General features: G+C 39.5%; 1 protein-coding gene across 1 annotated transcript in view; it reads left to right on the plus strand.

The window, feature by feature from the left end:
- The first annotated feature begins 468 nt into the window (after window positions 1-468).
- The window catches only part of LOC105029164 (voltage-dependent R-type calcium channel subunit alpha-1E), a 153,833-nt gene continuing 131,832 nt past the window's right edge, over window positions 469-22,469 (plus strand). The window contains 2 exon segments of the mRNA XM_034293847.1: window positions 469-592; window positions 18,529-19,024. Coding sequence (XP_034149738.1) covers window positions 18,552-19,024 — 473 coding nt within the window. The 5' untranslated portion in view covers window positions 469-592; window positions 18,529-18,551.

Genomic DNA, 22,469 nt, shown 5'->3' on the forward strand with positions numbered 1-22,469 from the left:
TGAGAATGTGATGGGGATACTTTCAGAAGGCACTGTGCTAAATGGTATTACGTGGCAGGTGTTCATTTTAATAATTGGGTCCTATGGCAAGAAAAATTGTGTGCGTTATAAAATATTGTTCTTAAGTGAGCCATATAGCCTATATTCACATAAGCTCATGGATATGAAGTAAGAACTAAGAAGAATTATTAGCTATTTTAAGATCTTATGCTTTTTTTTTACTTACATTTGCCCTCCACTCATTTGCGTGTTTCCGATTATCTACGTAACAGGGAAATTATCAAAAGTGAATAAAATCGATTTCCTAATAATAACTGACAGGATGTCGAAATAGGAAAAATAACAAATGTGATGACCTAAATTATTCATTTTCTTTAATTGCCAATACTGTGACTCTCGCGGCCCCCCTGTGGTCGGTGACTGGGTGAAACTCAGCAGACATTCAGTCTTTCTATCCCCGCCCGGCGTTACCTTGCCACCTCTCACTCACAGCAAAGACATTCTTCGATGAACATGGACATTACCGTTATTTAAGAACAGTTGTTGTTCTTGGGAATCAAGGAAGAAATGGAGATACACCCAGTATATTTAGGTAAAATTGTGTTATTTTCTTCAAACTGTCGTTTCACTTAGAATGAATGGTAAGGCAAATGGCCTATTAGAATGTATAGCACTTGTAGCTCTATCGACTGCCTATGTCACATCTGGGTTTGCAAGTATTTAGATTTTTTCCGTGATTGCACATATTAGCGTATTATTAGTTTTTATCATGGAAAGTGTCATCAGACAACTTTTGTATTACGCAGACAGTAGGCTACCGGGATTGGTCCAGGTACGTTTTTTGTGTTCATATTTTTTATAGTTTACTGTCAAATATCAGATCCCTGGATCGTTCACTTCAGTGAGGCTACAGTGCTTTAAGCGTTGGGAGAGGGAATTTTCCAGTAGTGATTTTAGACATCGTACGTGGTATAGACATTGTACTGGATGTGCAATTGTATATTTTAGCCATGACATGTTGAAGCAGTTTTTTTGTATGAAGATTAATATACGGTAACATGGGGGAAGACGCAGTTGCTAAGATCAATGTCTAATTGCTGACACCAAAAAACAAAGTTCTAAAAAAAGTGGAGATGGCCATTCTAAGGGGTTACAAACTATAAAGGAATATAAATGGCTACAGTTAAATTTTTAAAAATTATTTAATAAAATGTGCTTTCGTAGGAGCTAGCGGGGGTAAGTTGCATCCTCCATTGGGGTAAGTTGACCCCCTAGCCCTTCCAATGTAAGATTATGTCATAGGGGTTCACAGAAGTTTCACACCTGCACATTAATTCCATTTTTTCTTTTGCTTTTTTTACAAGCTCCATTATGTACTGTTAAACAAAACTCATTATCATTTGAACATGTCAGGATTTTAATGTCCGGCAGTGTTTAGACACATGACCAAATGGTTTTAATAACACTGTAACACTTTAGGCTACAAACTGGGGGAGCCCAATATCGTTTCTGGATTCCCTAGTAATAGACAGACAAAAAAATTGTTATCAACTTGGAAATTTGGATGGATAATTTTAGATTATGCTTCATAAAACTGTAAAAAAAAAAAACGCCATCCTTTATTGAATAATTGAGTGAAACAATGCAAACTGAAATATGCTCTCTATTTATTAAAAGATATATTTGAAATAAATGAGGAGTGTATTGTATTTGTACTAAAATGCTAGTTTCAATTGTTTATTATAAGTACATTATGAAATAAGTGATTTTAAAAAAAAAACACCCTTTAAAAAACACTGCTTTATTAAAAAAAAATAATAATCTATATAGAAATTATCTAAAACATTTTCCCATTTTTCATTTCTCAAGTCCAGTGACAGACAGAGAAAATGTATTCATGAATCATGTCAATTAGTCCGTTTCCATTTCTTCATCCAATAAGATAAGTGCACCTTGCCTACGCATGAGCAGCACACTCTGTGAACCTCTGTGGTACATCTCAATCCATAATGATCCAATTTGGATTCCAAAAGGATTCTCAGTCCTCCACTTTGGCCTTATTTACTCCCTCTTATAGATTCCAACAGCACAAGTGTAATGTATAAGGTGAAACTGAACAGTTGCAGAGCTGCTTTGAACCAATTGCTTAATACTTCATCAGTCAGAGGGCGGCTGGGAATGTTGGATGTTATGTACGATTTAATTGTGTTGCTCACATACAATATCCTGTATAACAATGCTTTCCCACAACTTAGAGTTGGTCCATACATTTTAATCACCAAGTGAATTTTGCCCAGCCAAAGTACTCCAGAGGTACTCTCTTATGTGCATTTGACCAATGCGCCTCATTAGTCTTCTCAGTTACCCCATGTGGATAGCCCCCCCAGAGGTACCCCCAGAGGTCCTAGTACACCTGCTTGGTAACCATTGTTGTGTATATGATTTGACAGTTGATTAGTCTAAAGAATCCAGTCTGAATCCTTGAAGAGCTGTGACTCACCTGCTTGCAGTCACTTTTCTTTCCATGTAAAGTTCATTCCTTATGCAGAAATGTCCTTATTTAAAGCTTTGATTTCCAGTTCAGCTTGATGAGTATAACTTATTTTAGTCATGTTCCATGTTTGTACTAATAACCATAACTCAGTCATAATCATAACAAAGTGCCACAGAAGCTACAAAACTGAAACTTAGCCAAGTGCTTGCGTAACTGCCTATGTTTATATAATCTCCAAATATGTGTAAATGTTCTAAAATACTTGGTTTCGGACAGGCTTTTCAAAGGACTTCATGTTTCATTCAGTTTCATGACAGAGTACATTAATGAAATCGTCTTACAGTCATCTGAAAAAGTAAGAGCACTCCCTAGAAAGTTTTTTTTTCTTGTACAGATTTCAATATAAGGATTGTTGAGCTAAATTCCAAACACATTCTTTTATAAAGGCCCAATTCAACAAATCACTTCAAAGTAGATGCTCTTTCTGAAATTAAAATATAGATGGAATTTCCTTTAGTACACCCCTACATTGACCATCACATAACATGGCTACCGTTACAATCAGTTGCACCAAAATGTGTGAAAAGAGAGGGTCCAACCTTCCTTAAAGATTTGAGACTGGATCAGATTTGGTGTTAACCATGTGGGTGTCTGGTAACACATTATGGCAAGATCAAGACCTATCCGAGGCCCTCGGAAGAAAGATAATTGATGCCCATGACTCTGGGAGGTGTTACAAAGCCATTTCCAATTCAAAGTAAATCATTCTCCTGGTCAACGGACCATCTACACCTGGAGAAAAGCTCTGTCCATTAGCAATCTACATAGGACAGCTCAGCCCAGCAAATTCAGCTCAAGAGCTCACCGAAAAATTGTCATAGAAGTCTCTAAGAACTCCAGGATAACATCAAGGGATCTACAGGCCTCTCTGGCTCCACTATGAATGTTGAAGTACATAAGTGAACAGTGACAGAGACTCAGGAAGGGAACAGCCTCTGCCCTAAAAAATGTATATCAAGACATGACTGCCAGTTAACACCTGTGTAAAGACCAAAACTACTGGAACAATATGCTCTGGATAGATTAGTTAAAGTTGGAGTTGTTTAGACGCAATGCCAGAGACAATGTTTGGTGAAAAGCAAATACACCAATAGAATAGAAGAATCTCATAACTTTAAAGAATGGAGCTGGTGATATAAGGTTTGGAGCTGCTTTTCTGCCTCAGAGCCTGGCCAATCTGCAATCATTGAGTCAATCATAAATTCCATATTGAACCAGAGAATTCTTGAGGAGAATGTGAGGCCATCTGTCAAAAAGCTGACGCTGAACCAAACATGGATCTTGCTAAAAGACTGATCCAAAACATGCAAGCAAAGCTACAACAGAATGTCTAAAAAGAAGAAATGGAGGGTTATGGAATAGCTGTGTCAAAGCCCAGATCTCAACCCTGTTGAAATGCTGTGGGAGAATTGAAGCAGTCTGTGCATGTAAGAAAACCGTCAAACATGACACAGTTGAAACAGTACAGTCAAATAGGCAAACATTCCATGCAGTCTGTGAGTTACTGATAGATTGTTAGATGAAACAGCTACATGATGTTATTTCAGCCAAAGGGGCCAACCCCTTCTATTGAAGCTAGGGTTGTACTTTTTTTCAGCAATGCAAAATTAGATTTCTGTAGATTTTTGATCAATCAATGATTGCGAAGTGTAATCTTTCAGTGTGCTTTGTAGAATTATGTTACCTTGAACTGCCAACAGAGTTGAAATGAAGATTACATGTCTGTACGTCCAAATACGTGAAAAAAGTGTACTTCCTTTTTCACACGACTGTAATTATGAAATTATCACAGTCTAGCTTATTTTTAGAGCTAGAGTGTGGAAAGGAAACTTCCCAACACAATAGCAGAGATGGGTGGGGGGAGCAATTATTACCACAGTTAGAAAGAGCAGGAAAAATCCATTAAGCTCAAAAACTGAAATTAGCTATGACTAATTCTAGTGCCTATATCTAATCTTAATAAGATCCCATTCCACAAGACACGAACATCCAAAATAGTCCATATTGATAGAACAGTAATTGTTGTCAACATAATTCAGGCTTTTCATGAGATATGCCTTATTGCTGCTCTAGCAACTCCTTGAGGTGGTTTGGGGGCATGCAAAGTCAATTATGGTGGTTGGCCAGAATTTTGGAATTTGGAGATTTGGTAGTTCTTGTGTTCACTCGTTCACACATTATTTAAAAAAACTATTGCTGATTTTTCTTTTGACAGAAGCTATAGAGACCAGTAAAAAAATATAAGTTAATTTAGCTGATAGTGGCATTGTGATGCAACTTAAATGGAAGCATGCATACACATTAGTTCTTGATGTCTTCTCTTATCACGTGACATTAATTTGCACATCTGCATTTCTAATTATCACCAGAACAAACAAGACAAAGTGTTAAATAAAAAAACAGGAACTCAGTAAAATAATCATCAACGTCAAATAGACAGGTTTTATATTCTCACTGCTCTCAATGTAACTATCTTGGTCTTTGGCTCTCTAAATGAAAACCTGTTTATTTGCCACAGAGGGGGCAAGACACATTTAATCGGCCCCTGTTTGATATACAGTTTCAGTTAGGGCTAATGATGTCAAAAGTAGCTGGTATCACAGAATAATTGTGGAGTCGAAGTAAATCATCATTAAGTAGTAGACAAATCAGAAGAATTGAGATTCAACCATGATGGATCTCACAGTTGCCGATGTTCCACGAGAAGTCCCCAGAGTGTGAAAAGGCTGTGCAGTCCTGTTCAACATCCACCTGTCCGCTTGGGGTAATGCTGAACCAATTTTGCACGGTCGGTGTACTGCAACCAGTATTTGAAGACGTAGCAGTAACTGTGAGGCAGTTACTTAGACAACCCATGCCCACCACTTGGGGGCCCCTGTAGACATATGTATTTCTGTGTGCCTGGCGTGTTTGAATGTCAGCCCGTCACCTTAAACTTAACTCAGACAAGATGGAGGGGCTCTTTCATTGGGGAAGGCCTGTCCACTCTTAAGTCGTATCCATAATGATTGACCTCGCCATGGTGTCCCACTCTCAGAGTGCAAAGAACCTTGACATGACACTTTACCGTGCCATGTTGTTCTCTGCAAACATTGTAGAGGGTGACTCGCTGCTGCAGGTTAATGCTGTACATGATTCGTAGTTTACCTCACCCTACACCGGAAGTGGTACTACTCTGGTGACTGGTCCTCTCACGTCTGGACTGCTGCAACTCATTGATGTTTGGGCCCCCCTCCTTGTGCCATCAAACCCTCCAATCTTACTCAGAACATCTGGTGTTTAACCTTCCCAACTCTTTCCCATGCCACCCAACTCTTTCCCATGCCACTCAACTCTCTACCAGATTCACACTGGTAAATCTTCAAATGCTTTATTTGATCTGCAGAAACAGGGACTCCTATGTGTAAAATGTCTGTAGTATCATTTTAATCTGTTGACCTACGTATCTTTGCAAATATGAGGGCAACATTTCTGAGTGGAAGGAAGTATGTCTACAGACACTGTTCTTATTGATATCTCTGAAGCACTATACTAAAGAATGACTCATTTTAGGAGCCCTGCATTCTGCTTTGGCTTGTGTTTCCTGATTCTTTAGCATAGTCTACAGTAATCTGTTAACATTAACCAGATCTAGACATCCATTCTCCTATTAGTTCTCCCATCAGCAATTAGGCTGATTGAAAGTAGTACCCTTCTTTCAAATCTATTTGATGTTATGTTGAAATAACTTTTAGAATCATTTAACTAGCTCATTCCTTCCTGTTCATATCTATTCATATTTATATTTAATGTTATTGTGTAATTCTATAATACCTTAGTGTGTAGTTCTATAAATAAGACATGTGCATGCCTATTGAATACAAGAAAACACAGAGCACGTGTCATGCTGTGTTAGGTGAGAGTATAGAGCTCTGACAGTAGATAGGAGGCTCCCCATGCCTCTTCCATTCAGAAAATGGACTGAGTTAATATTTTTTCAGTATTTCTTGCCATAGCATTAAATAAAAAAATCTGACCTTGGAGCGAGGACTCCTGGCCAGAAGGTAATTATAATTGTGTTTGTGTGTGCACGTTGAGCTGTGCTGAGCTTAAAGGGGTATGCTGGTTCATGAGAATCCACAGTATATGTTCTGCTGATGATGATGTTGCTGTAAAATGGGGTGGGTGGGTATTCTGGGTTCAGATATATCGTGCGGTCCATCAGTCTAGAATAGGGGCTCTATTTTCCTCTTCGCTTTTCAGTGTATTTGTAATATGTACTGGTCCTCTTCTTATCTGCCATGGTGACAAACAGCAGCAGTATCTGAGTGCAGCCATGAATCATTTCTTTTCATCATCTGCAGAAAGATGGCATTTGTGACAGAAAATAGACCCATTTTATAATGAGGAGGCCATTTACTGTAAGATTTAACCTTCTGTGTCTGGCTGTTTATGAAGTGAACAGCATTAGTGATATATGCAGCTGGACCTTGCTAACCTTTGAGCACAACAAATCTCGGTAGCTGAAATATACATTTGTGTGCGTCAGGAGTATTGCAATGATCTATTTACTTCATGTTTTTTCACCCTGAAACAAGAAGTGAGTCATGTCTTGTGTTAAGTCCTTCTGTAGGTGTATCCTGCCTGGAATAAGATTGCACCCGATGGTTTGTGTGTTGCAACATAATGCTTAGGATTAGTTGGGGCACAACTAGAGTGACAGGGGTGCCAAGTGAAACATTGTACTTTGCAAGAAGAAGATCGTACACACAGTGTAGTTCATTTGGATTAGCTGCACAGCTTTATCTTAGAATAGGCCCCTGTTTATTAGATGACGACTCAAACTAAACTTTTCTACTGCAGAATTGTTTGCTAGATATATCAGTCAGGCACAACCGTACCTCTCAGGTATTCTGTTTGTATTTAACTATTTTGTAATCCGCGATTACATTCGGTATGAACATAAATTGGTGCAATTACGTCAGCTATCCCCCGTGCTATTAATCCTTATGAATCACTATTACGTTGCTCCTTAATGTTTCGTTATTATTTTGCTCCTTAACATAATTGATTCAAAATGAAAATGTATGATTATTATTTACATTTATGGTTTAAGGTTAATTTTGGGAGAGGGTTAGGCATAACAGTACTGGCGTCAGGGTAAGGATTAAGGTTAGGGTTAGGCTACAGTTAAGGTTAGGGTTAGGCTACAGTTAAGGTTAGGGTTAGGCAACAGTTAAGGTTAGGGTTAGGCTACAGTTAAGGTTAGGGTTAGGCTACAGTTAAGGTTAGGGTTAGGCTACAGTTAAGGTTAGGGTTAGGCTACAGTTAAGGTTAGGCATCACAGAGCTGAGGTTAGAGTTAGGACTAAGGTTAAGTGGAAGGTTACAAAGACAGAAAAACATCTGTCTAAACAACACAAACTCTATTCATATGAATACGTTCATATCTGCCCCAAATGGCTGGTTGCGATGGTAAACATGCCCCAAATATTGACACTGAATGTAATCGCGTTAGTTAAGGACCAATAGCAATGGGACATGTTGATATTGAATGTAATAACCCTGCCATGTTATGAATGCTCGAAATTCCTGCAATGATGGATTGGTCAGAGGATCCTTCTAGTCATTTAGATTGTTAAAATGAGAGAGGTTCTACCAAAAAAAAACCTCCATTATTGTATCATCTGTAACCAACTAGAATATCAAAGCCAATTACTCATTTTCTAAATGCCAGGACTAGATTTTGATCACTGGCCCAATACATCAGTTTATTGGACCAGTCAGATGGTTTGGTCGTTTTGCAACTGGAGAGTCCTCGGGGAAATGTTCAAATCCAGACTTGCTGAAGAGGATAAACGAATGTCCGTGGGTGTGGCATAGTGTTCAATGTTTGGGTAGCCAGACAAATTAGTTTGTGAAAGCGATCATAACAATATGATACATGACACATTAATAATTTAGACAGATTTACTGTTCATATCATCAGTGATGCCATGTTTTGAAAGCATGCTGCCTGCATTTTATATGAACTGTACTACATTTAATGATTGGGTCCAGACGATCTGTTCTTTAATGCCTTGTTTCTCAATGAACTGTTTAAAGCACCATCTTCATTTGATCTTTAAATGGAGTGATGTCAGTAGTCTTCAAATATTTCCCCTCTGGTGTATTTTATGCTAGTGCTATTTTCCGTAATAACTGGAATAAATCCTTATATACTATAGCTCATCAAGATGCATATATAGTATATACATATTGGTTACTTGTTTGATCACAGAGATGCAGAAAACAATTGAAAAGCTGTCTATTTAACATAGATGTTGGCCTCAGTCCAAGAATTAATTTGTCAAAAGCCAGTCAGTGAAAAAAATAAAAAAATAAAACATGCAGGGCAATAGACTCTGTGCACCAGCGTAGTGAGGAACTTCCGCTTTAGTCTAGAAGTCTGCATTGCAGTTTCCGGTTTACTTACTAATACTCATCCGCATTAGTAAACACCTAAACTCACAACAAGATGAGTGATGCTGTTTTACGGAAGAAAATGAAATATAATGTACGTGACTCATTGAAGTTTCAAGGTACAAGTGGGGCATCATTTTAATCAGGAGAATGTCCTCTTTTTAATAAAATAGGGCTTGCGCCATTCAATGACTTCAAACGCTAGACTAGACATAGTCAGAAAAGGCGATTTTTTTAATATACTTCCACGTAATGCAGGTTTAACCGCAATTATTACCATATAGGACCAGATGTTTACTTCCTATGTTTACTAATGCAGATGAGTATTAGTAAGTCAACCGGAAACTGCAATGCAGACTTCACCTCACTACGCTGGTGCACAGAGTCTATATTGCATTGTATGATGTAATTCAGTGTTCTTCACTGCAAGGCCCTCGGGCTGCAGATGGCCCCTGGTGGACGTCTGTGCAGCCCTTAAGGTTTGCCTTATTTTGTCTTGTGGCGGCCCTCAAACAGTCTTATCAAACAAAGTGGGCCCCGTTGGAAAATGTGAAGTACACTGATGTTATTTAATAAATGCAAGACATAGTGCTTTTCTTTGCTTTCTGTTCTTTGCATTGCTCCCTAATTGATAGCCTACATATTCGAGCATGTCCAGCCTCTTATTTCAAGATTCAGTTGACTTGAGCTGTGATGGCATTTCCTGACAGACGTGCTTGTTTCGGGTACTACAGATTGAGGTGAATCCAGAGTAGAGATGAGAGAATGCGACAGGTTCATCAGCCCCTGACATGGGCAGCAGGTGTTTCAAGTGGGGTGATCTCCTCCTTCCCTGGGTGGCAGTTCATCTTTTTCACTCCTAATAATCAGCAACTATGGGAACTTGTAGCTCTTCCAATGAACATGAAACATGATTCTATGACCGTGAGTTTATCTTTCCATTCAGATGTTTCAGGGTTCACCCGATTTGATGTTGTTAGATGGTTGTTAGTCTGGAAAGCATGAGTGTCTTGGGCCTGGGGGTTGATAGTAATAATAAGGAAGGGTAATGAGAGGTGGTTGTTACACAGCTGTTCAGCCATGATTGAAACACACACACAAAATAAACGCCTCTTCCTCCCTGTCTGTCTTACAGTCCATAAATCCATTCACGTCCAGCTCTTAACAACCTAGAATTATATGATCCATGATGAATGAGACACGTGTGTGGCTTGCATACATATCAGTCAGGTCCATGTACAGTACCTTCAAATAAAGTGGGATATTACAGTGTCCATGATCAGTGATTGTTACCTGGTGAAAAATACAGTATTCAGAATACAGTATTAAATGTACACTATTAAAAATATTCTATTAAAACTATAGTATTCCCTGTAAAGATGTTTTTTTTATGTTTTCGTTAGTGGGGAAATGGTCATACCATCAGTAAACTTTGTTGACTCTGGTTAATTAAAATAGTAGAGATTTACTCCCCTCAGACATATTTCTCCCAGCCTGTGTAGATGGCTATATCAAAAACTATTTGTAATGCATTCATGAGATTTCAGATCAATGTACAACTCTGCCTTTTTAGGCAGAGCCCGTGTGCTAGAAACCTGATAAGCTCCATTATTTGAACAATTTATTTTACTTTAGTTTGGTTTTATTCGTTCTGATCCAGCCACATGCCAGTGCAGCTAGAGTCTAATTAGGCCTCGTGGAGGATACTTGGCAGCGACAGGTGATCGGTTTTCTGACTCTGTTGGAAGCACATTCATTACTTGTCACGCCTTGATTGGTTTCACCTGTCTCACTATTGTTTCCACCCCCCCCCAACAGGTGTCTCCTATGTCTCTGTTACCTCATGTCCATTTATGCCTGTGTTTTCTGTTCACCCACTGCCAAATCGTATTGTCTTTTCATGCGTTTCCAGTGTTTACTCCCGAGTTACCAGTCTTCTGTTACCCGTTCTCTGCTCAGCCTTCCCAGTTACCTGGGAAGGCTGAGCCTTGTTGACCACCTCATTACGACCTTTGCCTGCCCCCGACCTCGAACCAGCCAATTCCTCTGTACCTCTAGGATTCTGATTCATTGTCTGACTTCTGCCTGCCTGCCAACCACGAGCCTGCCTATTCCTACACTAAACATCTGTGCATGACATCTCCTGTGTGTCCACGCTTGGATCCACACCCCTGCCCTGTCATTACTATGCAGCTGCAATATATCTGGCTCATTTAGTTTGCCTGGAATCTGGTTCTTTCATCATCTAGGTAAGCGCTACAGGATCCATATGCAACATGGATACTTACAACAGAACCACATCGTGTCCTCCAGAATTATTGGTACCCTAGGTGAATTTGAACAAAAAAGGCTGTGAAAAAAAGGCTTGTTCTTGACTCCAAAAAATCATATGAATCTTACTTTTAATTGAATTAAAATGTTTCTTTATTTAAAATCACTAATAATCTTTCTCAAACAGGTCTTTTGACCTTGGCATAATGTAATACCAGACACCCAGATGGTAAAGAACAAACCAGACTAAGTTTCTAATGTTAATGGGAGGCTGGACCATCCCAAGTTACTCTCTAATTATGTCCTGATTAATTGCATTTGTTTTGCTGCATCTAATTCTAAATTTAATAATTTTATATAATGGTTAAGGTACGAGTGTGCTAACTTTCAACGAATCAGGAAGTTGTATTTCTTTTCATTTTATTTGCATGAATTGTTTTGTTGTCATTTGTAGAATTGGGCTACCATTATCAATTAATGTGTTTGAAATTATATAGCACTGTGTCCACATATGTGAAATACAGACAACTTTCCAGTGGGTGTACTTACTTTTTCAAATGACTGTACCACTTTAACATATATGGTTATCATGAAATTTACCCAACCTATATTTTTGTAAATATCCTTAGTTATGTAGCTGTTTTCTTTTTCTTTTAGATTTCTGTCCAATATGTTTTGGGATGGCTCCAAGTCATTAACATTTCTGTACCTGAACAGGGCCCGATAGAGGAGGGAGACTCACTGCTCAGAGGCTGTCAAGTACGAGTTATTAAATATGGGAATGACTGGTTGTGAAAATATTATAATTATTATTTCTACTATAATACATAATTGTAATGGTTGCTTATGTGTGGGTAAGCATTCTAATTCTCTCCATTAGAATGTTTTGTGAAATGGATACCATGGTAATGAAGTGGCTAGTATTTGGTAAATACATTTGACGCTTTTAAGAATTGATGCCGCAGACACACATGTATAAAGGTGAACTACAGATTTGGGACATGGTAAATAAAGGGATGTAAAACAAAATACTTATCACTTACCAGCTACCCCAAACATTAACTAAGGTTTTTGTTGTTTTAAGGAGCTGCAATGCTAGCTGTTTCTTAAATTGGTATGATAAATCATTGTGATTAATTACTGCAAAATATTAATGTCTTTCTGCTTCACATTTTCTCAGTTGCTTAATCTCGTTAATTACTGTGTAGTAGTGTCAATGGATTTCGATGCTGGTTTGTGCTGGGTTATGGTCATAAAAGAAGCTAACAACCTGTTTTCTGTGAAATGAAACCTACAAATATTTCCTTCAGTTATCCTCCTCATGGAAGGACAGTGGTCCTGAATGTTGCAGTCATCCATGGATTGTTTTGATACTTTGGGAAATGAAGGAAAGGGGGATTTCTCTTGAAAAGACTGTTATTGGAACTGTCCATATGGTTGATAGGCCTAGTTGATCAAAAGACTTCCCAGAATTCAAATGGCAATGAGTCAGTCCACCTAAAGGAAGAACACTTCTGTGCCAACCATTTCCAGATAAAGTACTTCCAAAATTGTTTGTCATTAGTAACATATTACTGTTATTATACAATATTATTTTGTTGAAATATTTCATTTTAGGGAAAAAAATATACCTCTTTTTATCCCTTCGTCATATATAAATTCTATCTATAGCCCTATATCACAGGTGTCAAACCGGTTCCACGGAGGGCCGAGTGTCTGCAGGTTTTTGCTCTCTCCTTGTACTTGATTGGTTAATTAGGTCACTGATTGGTTAGTTTCTAACCTCACCTGGTGGTGTAGGTATGAACTAGGAACCAATTTATAGGAAAAACCAAAAACCTGCAGACACTCGGCCCTCCGTGGAACCGGTTTGACACCCCTGCCCTATATCATTGCAACAGCTCGCAATGCATTCTTTCTAGGCATCCGCTCCAAGTCATTTGCCTTTTATTCCCACAGCTTTTCAAATCAGGACATTTTTCAAATTTTCTAATGAATAAATATGTGTAAAGGCACCTTCACTCACCTGTCAGGTTTCCATGCGCCCAAGCCGCCTGATGGAGTCGCTAGGGTGCAATGAGACTATGAATTTCCTGCCGACGGTCCAATCTGCATCACCCATGGGTCTTACCAGACACTAGTCCGCTACTGTCACATTCAGGAAACCTAGACTGTGGAGGCCAGCTTGGTAATACTTTGAGAATGCCCTTAGACTACTCCTCACACGCAAGTAATGGTGAACACGGAAGGAATACAAAAGCTACCTACAGAAAAATGTGTATGAAGCTACAGCTTAGAGAGTTGTTTATTCAAATTATCGTATCTAATGTTTTATCGAATACAGTAAGCCCATTTCTGTGTTAAACCAGTTCTGATCTTGAATATTCATTTCAATTAGATGTGTACTCACATGCAACCTGAATAAGACTGGATAAAGAAGGGAGCTAGTTTACTACTTTTTTACTTAACAGCAGAAACAAGTTACATACTAAATCCTACAAATGAAATACTTGATTTTTCAGTGTTTCCCTCAACAATAGGGTAAACATCATCATAAATGTGTTAACATATTGAGAATACATTCACTTTTTGGGTAATTCACTTAAAACATCTGGTGCAGTTAGACCATTTCTGGTTAACACAGCAGTTGTAGTGGTTTCAATATTACATTATGATCTGTAATGGGTTTCAACTGTACAATTTCCCAATTCCCAAAGACTGTTCAAAACCCTGACCAAGTCCCTAATTTATTTGAATTACAAATGGGACAATTTCGTTCTATTTGATATTATATACAGTGTATAAAACACAAAAAATAATTATACAAATGAATATGTTTCTTACATAAGTATTCAAACCTGTGCCGTGGAAGCTCCCAGTCAACACAGAAATAAGACATTGCTGTGAGGAAACAGTTGACTTACCACTGTCCTTTACCTGTGAACCATTAAAGTAGCTGTCATATTTTGTGGATGTTAAATGATCATTGGTCAGCCTGGAGTTTGTGTAGAAACGGTGCACCGGTTAACCAAGACATCAGCATAAAACTGGCCCGTATTGGAGAGAAATTAGAAAGAAAGAAGCCATTACTCAAATAATCTGAAAGCATTAGAGTCATGTGGGAAAAGTTTTTTTTGGTCAGATGACACCAAGATAGAGCTTTTTGGCACCAACTGCGGTTTAATTACAAAAACAATTTGTAATTAAATAAAAATAGAGAATTGATCAGGGTTTTCAAATCTCTTGCAAGGCATAATACTGCATGTTCAGGACAGAACATTTTCAGTTTTTTAAATTCTGCGATCTGTCTAAAGCATCATGCACCAGTCGTCTCACCTGGAACCAGTTTTTGGGGGAGGCCAGAGGAAAGGTTTGGGAAACCCTGCTCTAATGAAAGGGTAATGAAAGCTATCATTGAAACCAGAAGTAATGTGCCCTGAACCCAGTTGTTCTGTACTATTGCTTATGCATACAATAAAGATGAATTGTGTTTTGTTTGCGACTCCTGAGGTTTTGTCTCCAAAGCCATAACTGTGGTTATGGACTATTTTGAGAAGAATGTGAAAGTAAATGGGCTTATTACAAATTTTCACTTCTTCACTGGTGACCATGCTGGATAGTATAAAGATTTTACAACATTTTAATACATTTTTGCCAGCATGAGGAAATTGCTACTGGTGCCTCTAGTCTATGCCACAAGCCATGAAAAAACTAAATGAGATTGTAGAAACAATACGTCTTACAGAAACAGCAAGCCTTAAAACAGCAAGCCTGAATCTTTAAAATCATAATTTAGTTCAAGATAAATGCATGAAAACTTTGCATATAGAAAATAAAAGCAATAAACTTACAAACTCGATTTCAAAAAAGTTGGGACACTACAAATTGTGAGTAAAAAAGGAATCGAAAAATGTACAAATCTCAACTTATATTTAATTCACAATATAATCTAGATAACATATCGAATGTTGAAAGTGAGACATTTTATAATGTCATGCCAAATTTTGGCTCATTTTGGATTTCATGAGAGCTACACATTCCAAAAAAGTTGGAACAGGTAGCAATAAGAGGCCGGAGAAGTTAAATGTACAGATAAGGAACAGCTGGAGGACCAATTTGCAACTTATTATGTCAATTGGCAACATGATTGGGTATAAAAAGAGCCTCTCAGAGTCAGGATGGGCAGAGGATCACCAATTCCCCCAATGCTGTGGCGAAAAATAGTGGAGCAATATCAGAAAGGAGTTTCTCAGAAAAATTGCAAAGAGTTTGAAGTTATCTACAGTGTATAATATAATGTGTAGATGATGTGGCAAAGTGGAAAAGTGTTCTGTGGTCAGACAAATCAAAATGTGAAGTTCATTTTGGAAAACTGGGACGCCATGTCATCCGGACTAAAGAGGACAAGGACAACCCAAGTTGTTATCAGCGCTCAGTTCAGAAGCCTGCATCTCTGATGGTATGGGGTTGCATGAGTGTGTGTGGCATGGGCAGCCTACACATCTGGAAAGGCACCATCAATGCTGACAGTTATATCCAAGTTCTAGAACAACATATGCTCCCATCCAGACGTTGTCTCTTTCAGGGAAGACCTTGCATTTTCCAACATGACAATGCCAGACCACGTACTGCATCAATTACAATGTCATGGCTGCATAGAAGAAGGATCCGGGTACTTAAATGGCCAGCCTGCAGTCCAGATCTTTCACCCATAGAAAACATTTGGCGCATCATAAAGAGGAAGGTGCGACAAAGAAGACCTAAGACAGTTGAGCAACTAGAAGCCTGTATTAGACAAGAATGGGACAACATTCCTATTCATAAACTTGAGCAACTTGTCTCCTCAGTCCCCAGACGTTTGCAGTCTGTTATAAAAAGAAGAGGGGATGCCACACAGTGGTGAACATGGCCTTGTCCCAACTTTTTTGAGATGTGTTGATGCCATGAAAGTTAAAATCAACTTATTTTTCCCTTAAAGTGATACATTTTCTCCGTTTAAACATTTGATATGTCATCTATTTTGTATTCTGAATATTAAATATTGAAACTTGAAACTTCCACATCATTGCATTCTGTTTTTATTCACTATTGTACAGTGTCCCAACTTTTTTGGAATCGGGTTTGTATGAAATATGACTTTTATAGGACAACATGACATGGAATCTGTGCAGATCAACCGGGAGTATCTGTAAACCATATGCATGCACAACTACACCCCCACACACACCCACCTCACACACATGCCTGTAATCAAACACCTCTATCTTGGTCAAAACTGACCACAGCACAATGATCTGGAGTTTTTCTGGATTATTTTGTTGTTATACTGTCTCTCACTGTTCAAATAAACCTACCATTAAAATAATAGGGCAAACATACAAAATCAGCAGGGGATCAAATAATTGTTCCCTCACTGTATATCAGATGACCACGTTTGTTTAGAGACAATGTTATTGATTGCCACGTTAAGGCAAGGCATTGCTGAACAAATGAACACTTAATCCATTAATACAGAGCATTCTTTCTCTGACTGCCCTATTTTTCAGGATAAATAAATTCTGAATACCAGTAGCAAGATAACTGTATGCAAAGTTTACTTTTGAAAATGTCAAAAATAAATCTAAACTGGGTGGTTCAAATACTGAATGCTGATTGGCTGAAAGCCGTAATGTATGACAACATATACCACAAGTATGACAAATAATTACCTTACCATTACCATTACTTTTAACTCTGCATTGGTAACAATTTTATAATAGCAGTAAGTAAACACTATTGTGGTTGGTGCTGTATATGGTCAGTATACCGTGGCTAAAGGATGTATCCAGGCATTCCACATTGCCAAAGAGAAGACCTTAACTGTGGTATATTGGCCATAAACCTCACCTCCTCATGCTCTGTAGAGATCCCAATCCGTTAGTGTGGGTATACACCGATCAACCATAACATTATACCCACTGACAGGTGAAGTGAATAACACTGATAATCTTGTTATCATGGCACCTAAGAGAGGGTGGGACATATTAGGCAGCAAGTGAACATTCTGTCCTCAAAGTTGATGTGTTAGAAGCAGGAGAAATGGGCAAGCGTAAGGTTCTGAGCGAATTTTGATGGCTAGACGACTGGGTCAGAGCATCTCCAAAACTACAGCCCTTGTAGGGTGTTCCTGGTCTGCAGTGACTGCACTGACAGTACCTATCAAAAGTGGTCCAAGGAAGGAAAAGCGATGAACCAGCAACAGGGTCATGGGCGGTCGAGGCTCATTGATGCATTTGGGGAGCGAAAGCTGGCCCGTGTGGTCCGATCCAACAGACGAGCAACTGTAGCTCAAACTGCTTAAAAAGTTAATGCTGTTACTGATAGAAAGGGATCAGAACACGTAGTGCATTGCAGTTTGTTGCGTATGGGGCTGCTTAGCCGCAGGCCAGTCAGGGTGCCCATGCTGACCCCTGTCCACTACCGAAAGTGCCTACAATGGGCACATGAGCATCAGAACTGGATCAGGAAGCAATGGAAGAAGGTGGCCTGGTCTGATGAATCACGTTTTCTTTTATATCAAGTTGATGGCCGGGTGCGTCTATGTTGCTTACCTGGAGAACACATGGCACCAGAATGAACTATGGGAAGAAGGCAACATGGTGGAGGCAGTGTGATGCTTTGGGCAATGTTCTCCTGGGAAACCTTGGGTCCTGTCATTCATGTGGATGTTACTTTGACACATACCACCTACCTGAGCATTGCAGACCATGTGCTCCCTTTCATGGCAACAGTATTCCCTGATGGCATTGGCCTCTTTCAGCAGGATAATGTGCCCTGCCACAAAGCAAAAATTGTTCAGGAACACAACAGCAAGTTCAAGGTGTTGACTAGGCTTTCAAATTCCCTGGATCTTGTTCCAATCGAGCATCTGTGGGATTTGCAGGACAAACAGATATGATCCATGGAGGCCCCACCTCGCAAATTACAGGACTTAAAGGATCTGTTGCTAACGTCTTGGTGCCAGATACCACAGCACACCTTCAGAGGTCTAGTGGAGTCCATGCTTCGCCAGGTCAGGGCTGTTTTGGCTGCAAAAGGGGGACCTACACAATATTAGGCAAGTGGTCATAATGTTATGGCTGATCGGTATATGTCTGCATGTGTCTTGTGAATGTTCAGGCTGGCTGGTGACCTTAAGACCCTGCGAGCAACCACAGGGAGATCCCGTTGAAACCATTCCCAGCTTTTCCTGTGTGTTAACTGTCTCTCTCCCTCTCTTAACAGCACTATGAGAAAACAGCTCCAGGATGTTGGAATTTGGCACCCGTTCAGACATCTCTCAGCCCGCGGCGGACCACAATGCCCTAGGGGTGCCCCAGCTGGCCAGGGGAGGTGTGTGCGGGACCAGCACTCCGCGCCGCTACGTCCTCTACCCAGAGCCCGAAAACTGGCACAAGCACCGCCTCGGCCTAGCCGGGGGTTCCCGCTCCTGTTCTTTACTGGAGCCCCAGATCCTGTCAGACAGCCTCTTGTCCCACACGGCCAGCGTCGACTCCCTCTACCTCCCTCAAAATGCCCACACCCGTCATGGCCTTTCACTGGACGTGGGCAGCTCTTTCGACGGACCAGGGGGAACACCGGGCATAGACCCCGACCAGCCTGTCAGCCCTATTGCCATTAATCGACGTAGGGGGGGCCTCATCGAGCAGCGGGACATCATTAAGGCCCACCAGGCTCACAAGATTCAGAGCACCCCACAGGCCCTGCGCAAGGAATGGGAGTAAGTAAAACCTGCCGCTCATCTTTTAGCAAGCAAGCTGTCACATGCAAAAGGTTGTGAGATCAATTAGTTTTTTTGGAACTTGAGAGTATCTAGAGAATTTATTCTATAAAAATGGGGACTGTCAAATGTGTTTATTATTTATTCTATTTCTACTCACTGATTTAAGCCCAGCATCACCATAAAATCACTATGTTTTGAATTTTTTATGAAATCCTAAAGGGCACATTTTTATATGCTCTTTATTATAAGCAACTGCAGTTTGACTTAGCTGAGTTAATATCTTAACACAAAGTGTTTCCATTAAAAAATTGTTTAATAGATGATTATAAATCATTCTGTTAAAATCATTGTGTAATAGGTGATTATAAATCTTTCTATGGTTTGAACTAACAATGGACTGAATTTGTTTAATGTTTTGTGGTTGTTCCTTTATAAGATGTAATTACTGAGGTCTCTGTTTAATGGTATGACTGTGAGGTCAGAAGGAATTTTCATTGATCAAAATAACAAAATCACTCACATCAATCTCTGTCAATGCTGCCTGGGGTTGGTGTTGGACACAACATAAATTGCCTAATCGTTGTAGGTCGGGCACCTGCAAGCTCAGTCGTTGTTGCTGGCCAGTGAATGTGTTTTACTACAAGTGTATAGGTCCTGGCAAGTATTTCCTGGGTTGGTAAGTGTGTGATTAAAAGCAGAATGGTTTAGTGGGATGTGCATTGAAGGACACAATTCTCGATCCTGAGTCTGCCTGGAGTTGTTCTGATAAGGAAAGTCCAGAAGCATCCATTGGAATTCACAAAATTGTTAGGGGAGAAAAGCTATAAATATGTATATTTGAAATATATTTACACACTTTTATTATTTTTTTACATTTTTATTTTTAAGTAATTGTTTCACTTATTTGATTTGATAATTCACTCAGCAGTGTACAACTTTCAGTATAACATGTCAGGGGAAGTGAGTACAACAGCACAAAAAGTTAAACGTGAAAAGTGATTAACAACAAACAGATATACCTTCATAAAAAAACAGGTTGTTGACACCACATAGTATGTAACAACAAAGCACAAATAATAATCCACTGTAGGTGCAAACAAGTGAGCAATATAAATAGTGTCCTTGGTGATTGGTAATGAGGAACAGGTGTGCAGGAGTGGGGTGCATTCAGAACGACTGCCGGTTGTGCGGGCCGCTGGTTAGAACACCTTGGTTAGTACACCTTGGTTAGTACACCTTGGTTAGTACACCTTTGTTAGTACAACGGCGGGGCGGAGTGCAAGAGAGGATCCGGAGTGTTCCGGATTGGTGACATTACATTCACAGGTATTATACATGGGTTTAATCAATAGCAGCAGACAAAACTGATTCAAAGCTGTGTGAAACTGACGGCACTCCCTTGCAGTGCTAATACTTAACTTTGCCATAGAGATGAGACTCCTTCATCCTTCCCAGAGGTGTTCTTAAATCTGTGCTTCCTGACCGTGATGACTACCTGTCTACCATTATATTACAGTGACTGTGGAGTAGCCCTCTACACTGCAAGTTGTTTATCTTTTTTGAAGTATCTTTCCTTATACAGTATAACACCTTTTTTTAAGTTCAATTCTGACACTGTAAAGTAAATGTAAGAAAAAAAACTACACATTTTACGTGCATTATCTTTTTATTTTGCTGAGATGAATATGTTTTCATTGTGGCCATGTCATCCCCACTAGCAGCACCCCAGGCACAGGAAGACCTGCCTGGCTGGAGAGAGAACATAGATAGGGGTCATTAACTAGGGCTGATGGGGGGGGGGGGGGACTATTAGTCTCTGCTCCAACCATTTCCCTTTGTTTTAATTAACAAATACAATGTCAAGGGACAAGACAGGGAAAAATGAATATGAGCATTTAAAGGAACCATGAGCTTTATGTGGAAATGAATAAAATTGGTCTGTGTGCAGTTACATTTTGTGTTAACTTACAATCCATGGCTTTGGTTTGTCATGTATTTTGATGAAGAATATGAGCCTCTGTTGTCAGAGATCTGTCCTTTTTGCATATGTTGTGACAGTAGAAAAAGACAGGGCATGGGGTATTTGATTAATTACTGCGTCATCAGGCTTGTTCAAATGGTTTTCACAGTTGGGGCTCGCTTCCTATTGCGTGGTTAATTGATTTGGAACAATTCGATCTGAGTCGGCTTGTGTCATCGCCATGGGCTTTACCTCTCAGTGTCATTTAGAAGGGTTCTGTCAGGTGCTACCAGGCAGACAGAAATATACAAACACACTAGGTTTATTAGTACTAGGTTTATTCTGGCGCTACGTTTAGAGTCAGTAGGGATGAGAGGGACAACATTTAACGTGTAGCCACATGGACATGTGTAAATCGCCTCGGAAGTGTTCGATTAAACCAAATAACAGCAACGAGAGGCTTAAAGTAAAGATAAAAATGACAGTTATTTTCCATAATTTATCTGACATTTCCATACGTAACAGTTGCTATAGGTGAATTCAACTGATGGAGTTGTCATCAAGGAAAGCATTGAAATTCTGATCGTTTGTCCCCACCGTTGTTGAGAGGGCCCAGCGTTAGCAGGACCACATGCAGCTGTGGAGGGATGTGACCATCAATCTCTGGATTGTGGATAATTACTACTTCATTCAGAGTTTATTTAGAGGGCAAACAGGAAGGCTGTTGTCAAGCCATGGTAAATCAAGACTGGATCGAATTGAATATGGGTTTTAATTGAGAAAGAAAATGCCTTGCTTCGTATTGTTTTCTCCCTCACAGTTAAAGCGCTGATACTCAGATGATTAGATGAGTGTTATGACACATTGATGGGCTGGATAGAAATTGGAATAGGAATGATTTAAAAACCTCCATGGTCCGATTTGGTTAAATATGTTCTTAAATGTGTGTGCCAAAGGCGCGACGCTCTGTCAGTGTCTTGCTGTATACAGTGAACTCAAAGTGACAAATGTTTTTTGGCTCTGTTTTCCCGTGTATTTCAACTGAGGCAATCACTTTGTGTTTGAGGTCCAGTCTGTCAGTTTTAATTTGAGGTTATTTTCATACATTGTGGATGGGCCTTTTTCAAATTGGAACGTGTTCGGTACATTGTCCCCCAATTTAAGAGAGGGCAGCACTTGCCTATTCTTTGCATTCAGTGATTACATGGAGTCTGCTACTTATAAACATCGGCACTGCAGCCGTCTTCAGTTCCTGAACTTTTTAAAGACAAACAACAACTTGACATTATCCTGACAAACTTCCAAAACATAGATTTCCACAAATGTAAACAAGTGCAAGACTCCAAATGAACTTTTCACTTACAAACATCTACAGTGTCTTCTTCAGTCTTATATTTGGCATGTGAAAGGCATGCCAAATTGGATTCAGGTAAGGGTATTGACTTAGCCAGGTGAGAACCTACCACATTTTGGCACAGAAAA

The sequence above is a fragment of the Esox lucius genome, chromosome 8, assembly GCF_011004845.1.
Source record: "Esox lucius isolate fEsoLuc1 chromosome 8, fEsoLuc1.pri, whole genome shotgun sequence".
NCBI classification, from domain to species: Eukaryota; Metazoa; Chordata; class Actinopteri; order Esociformes; family Esocidae; genus Esox; species Esox lucius.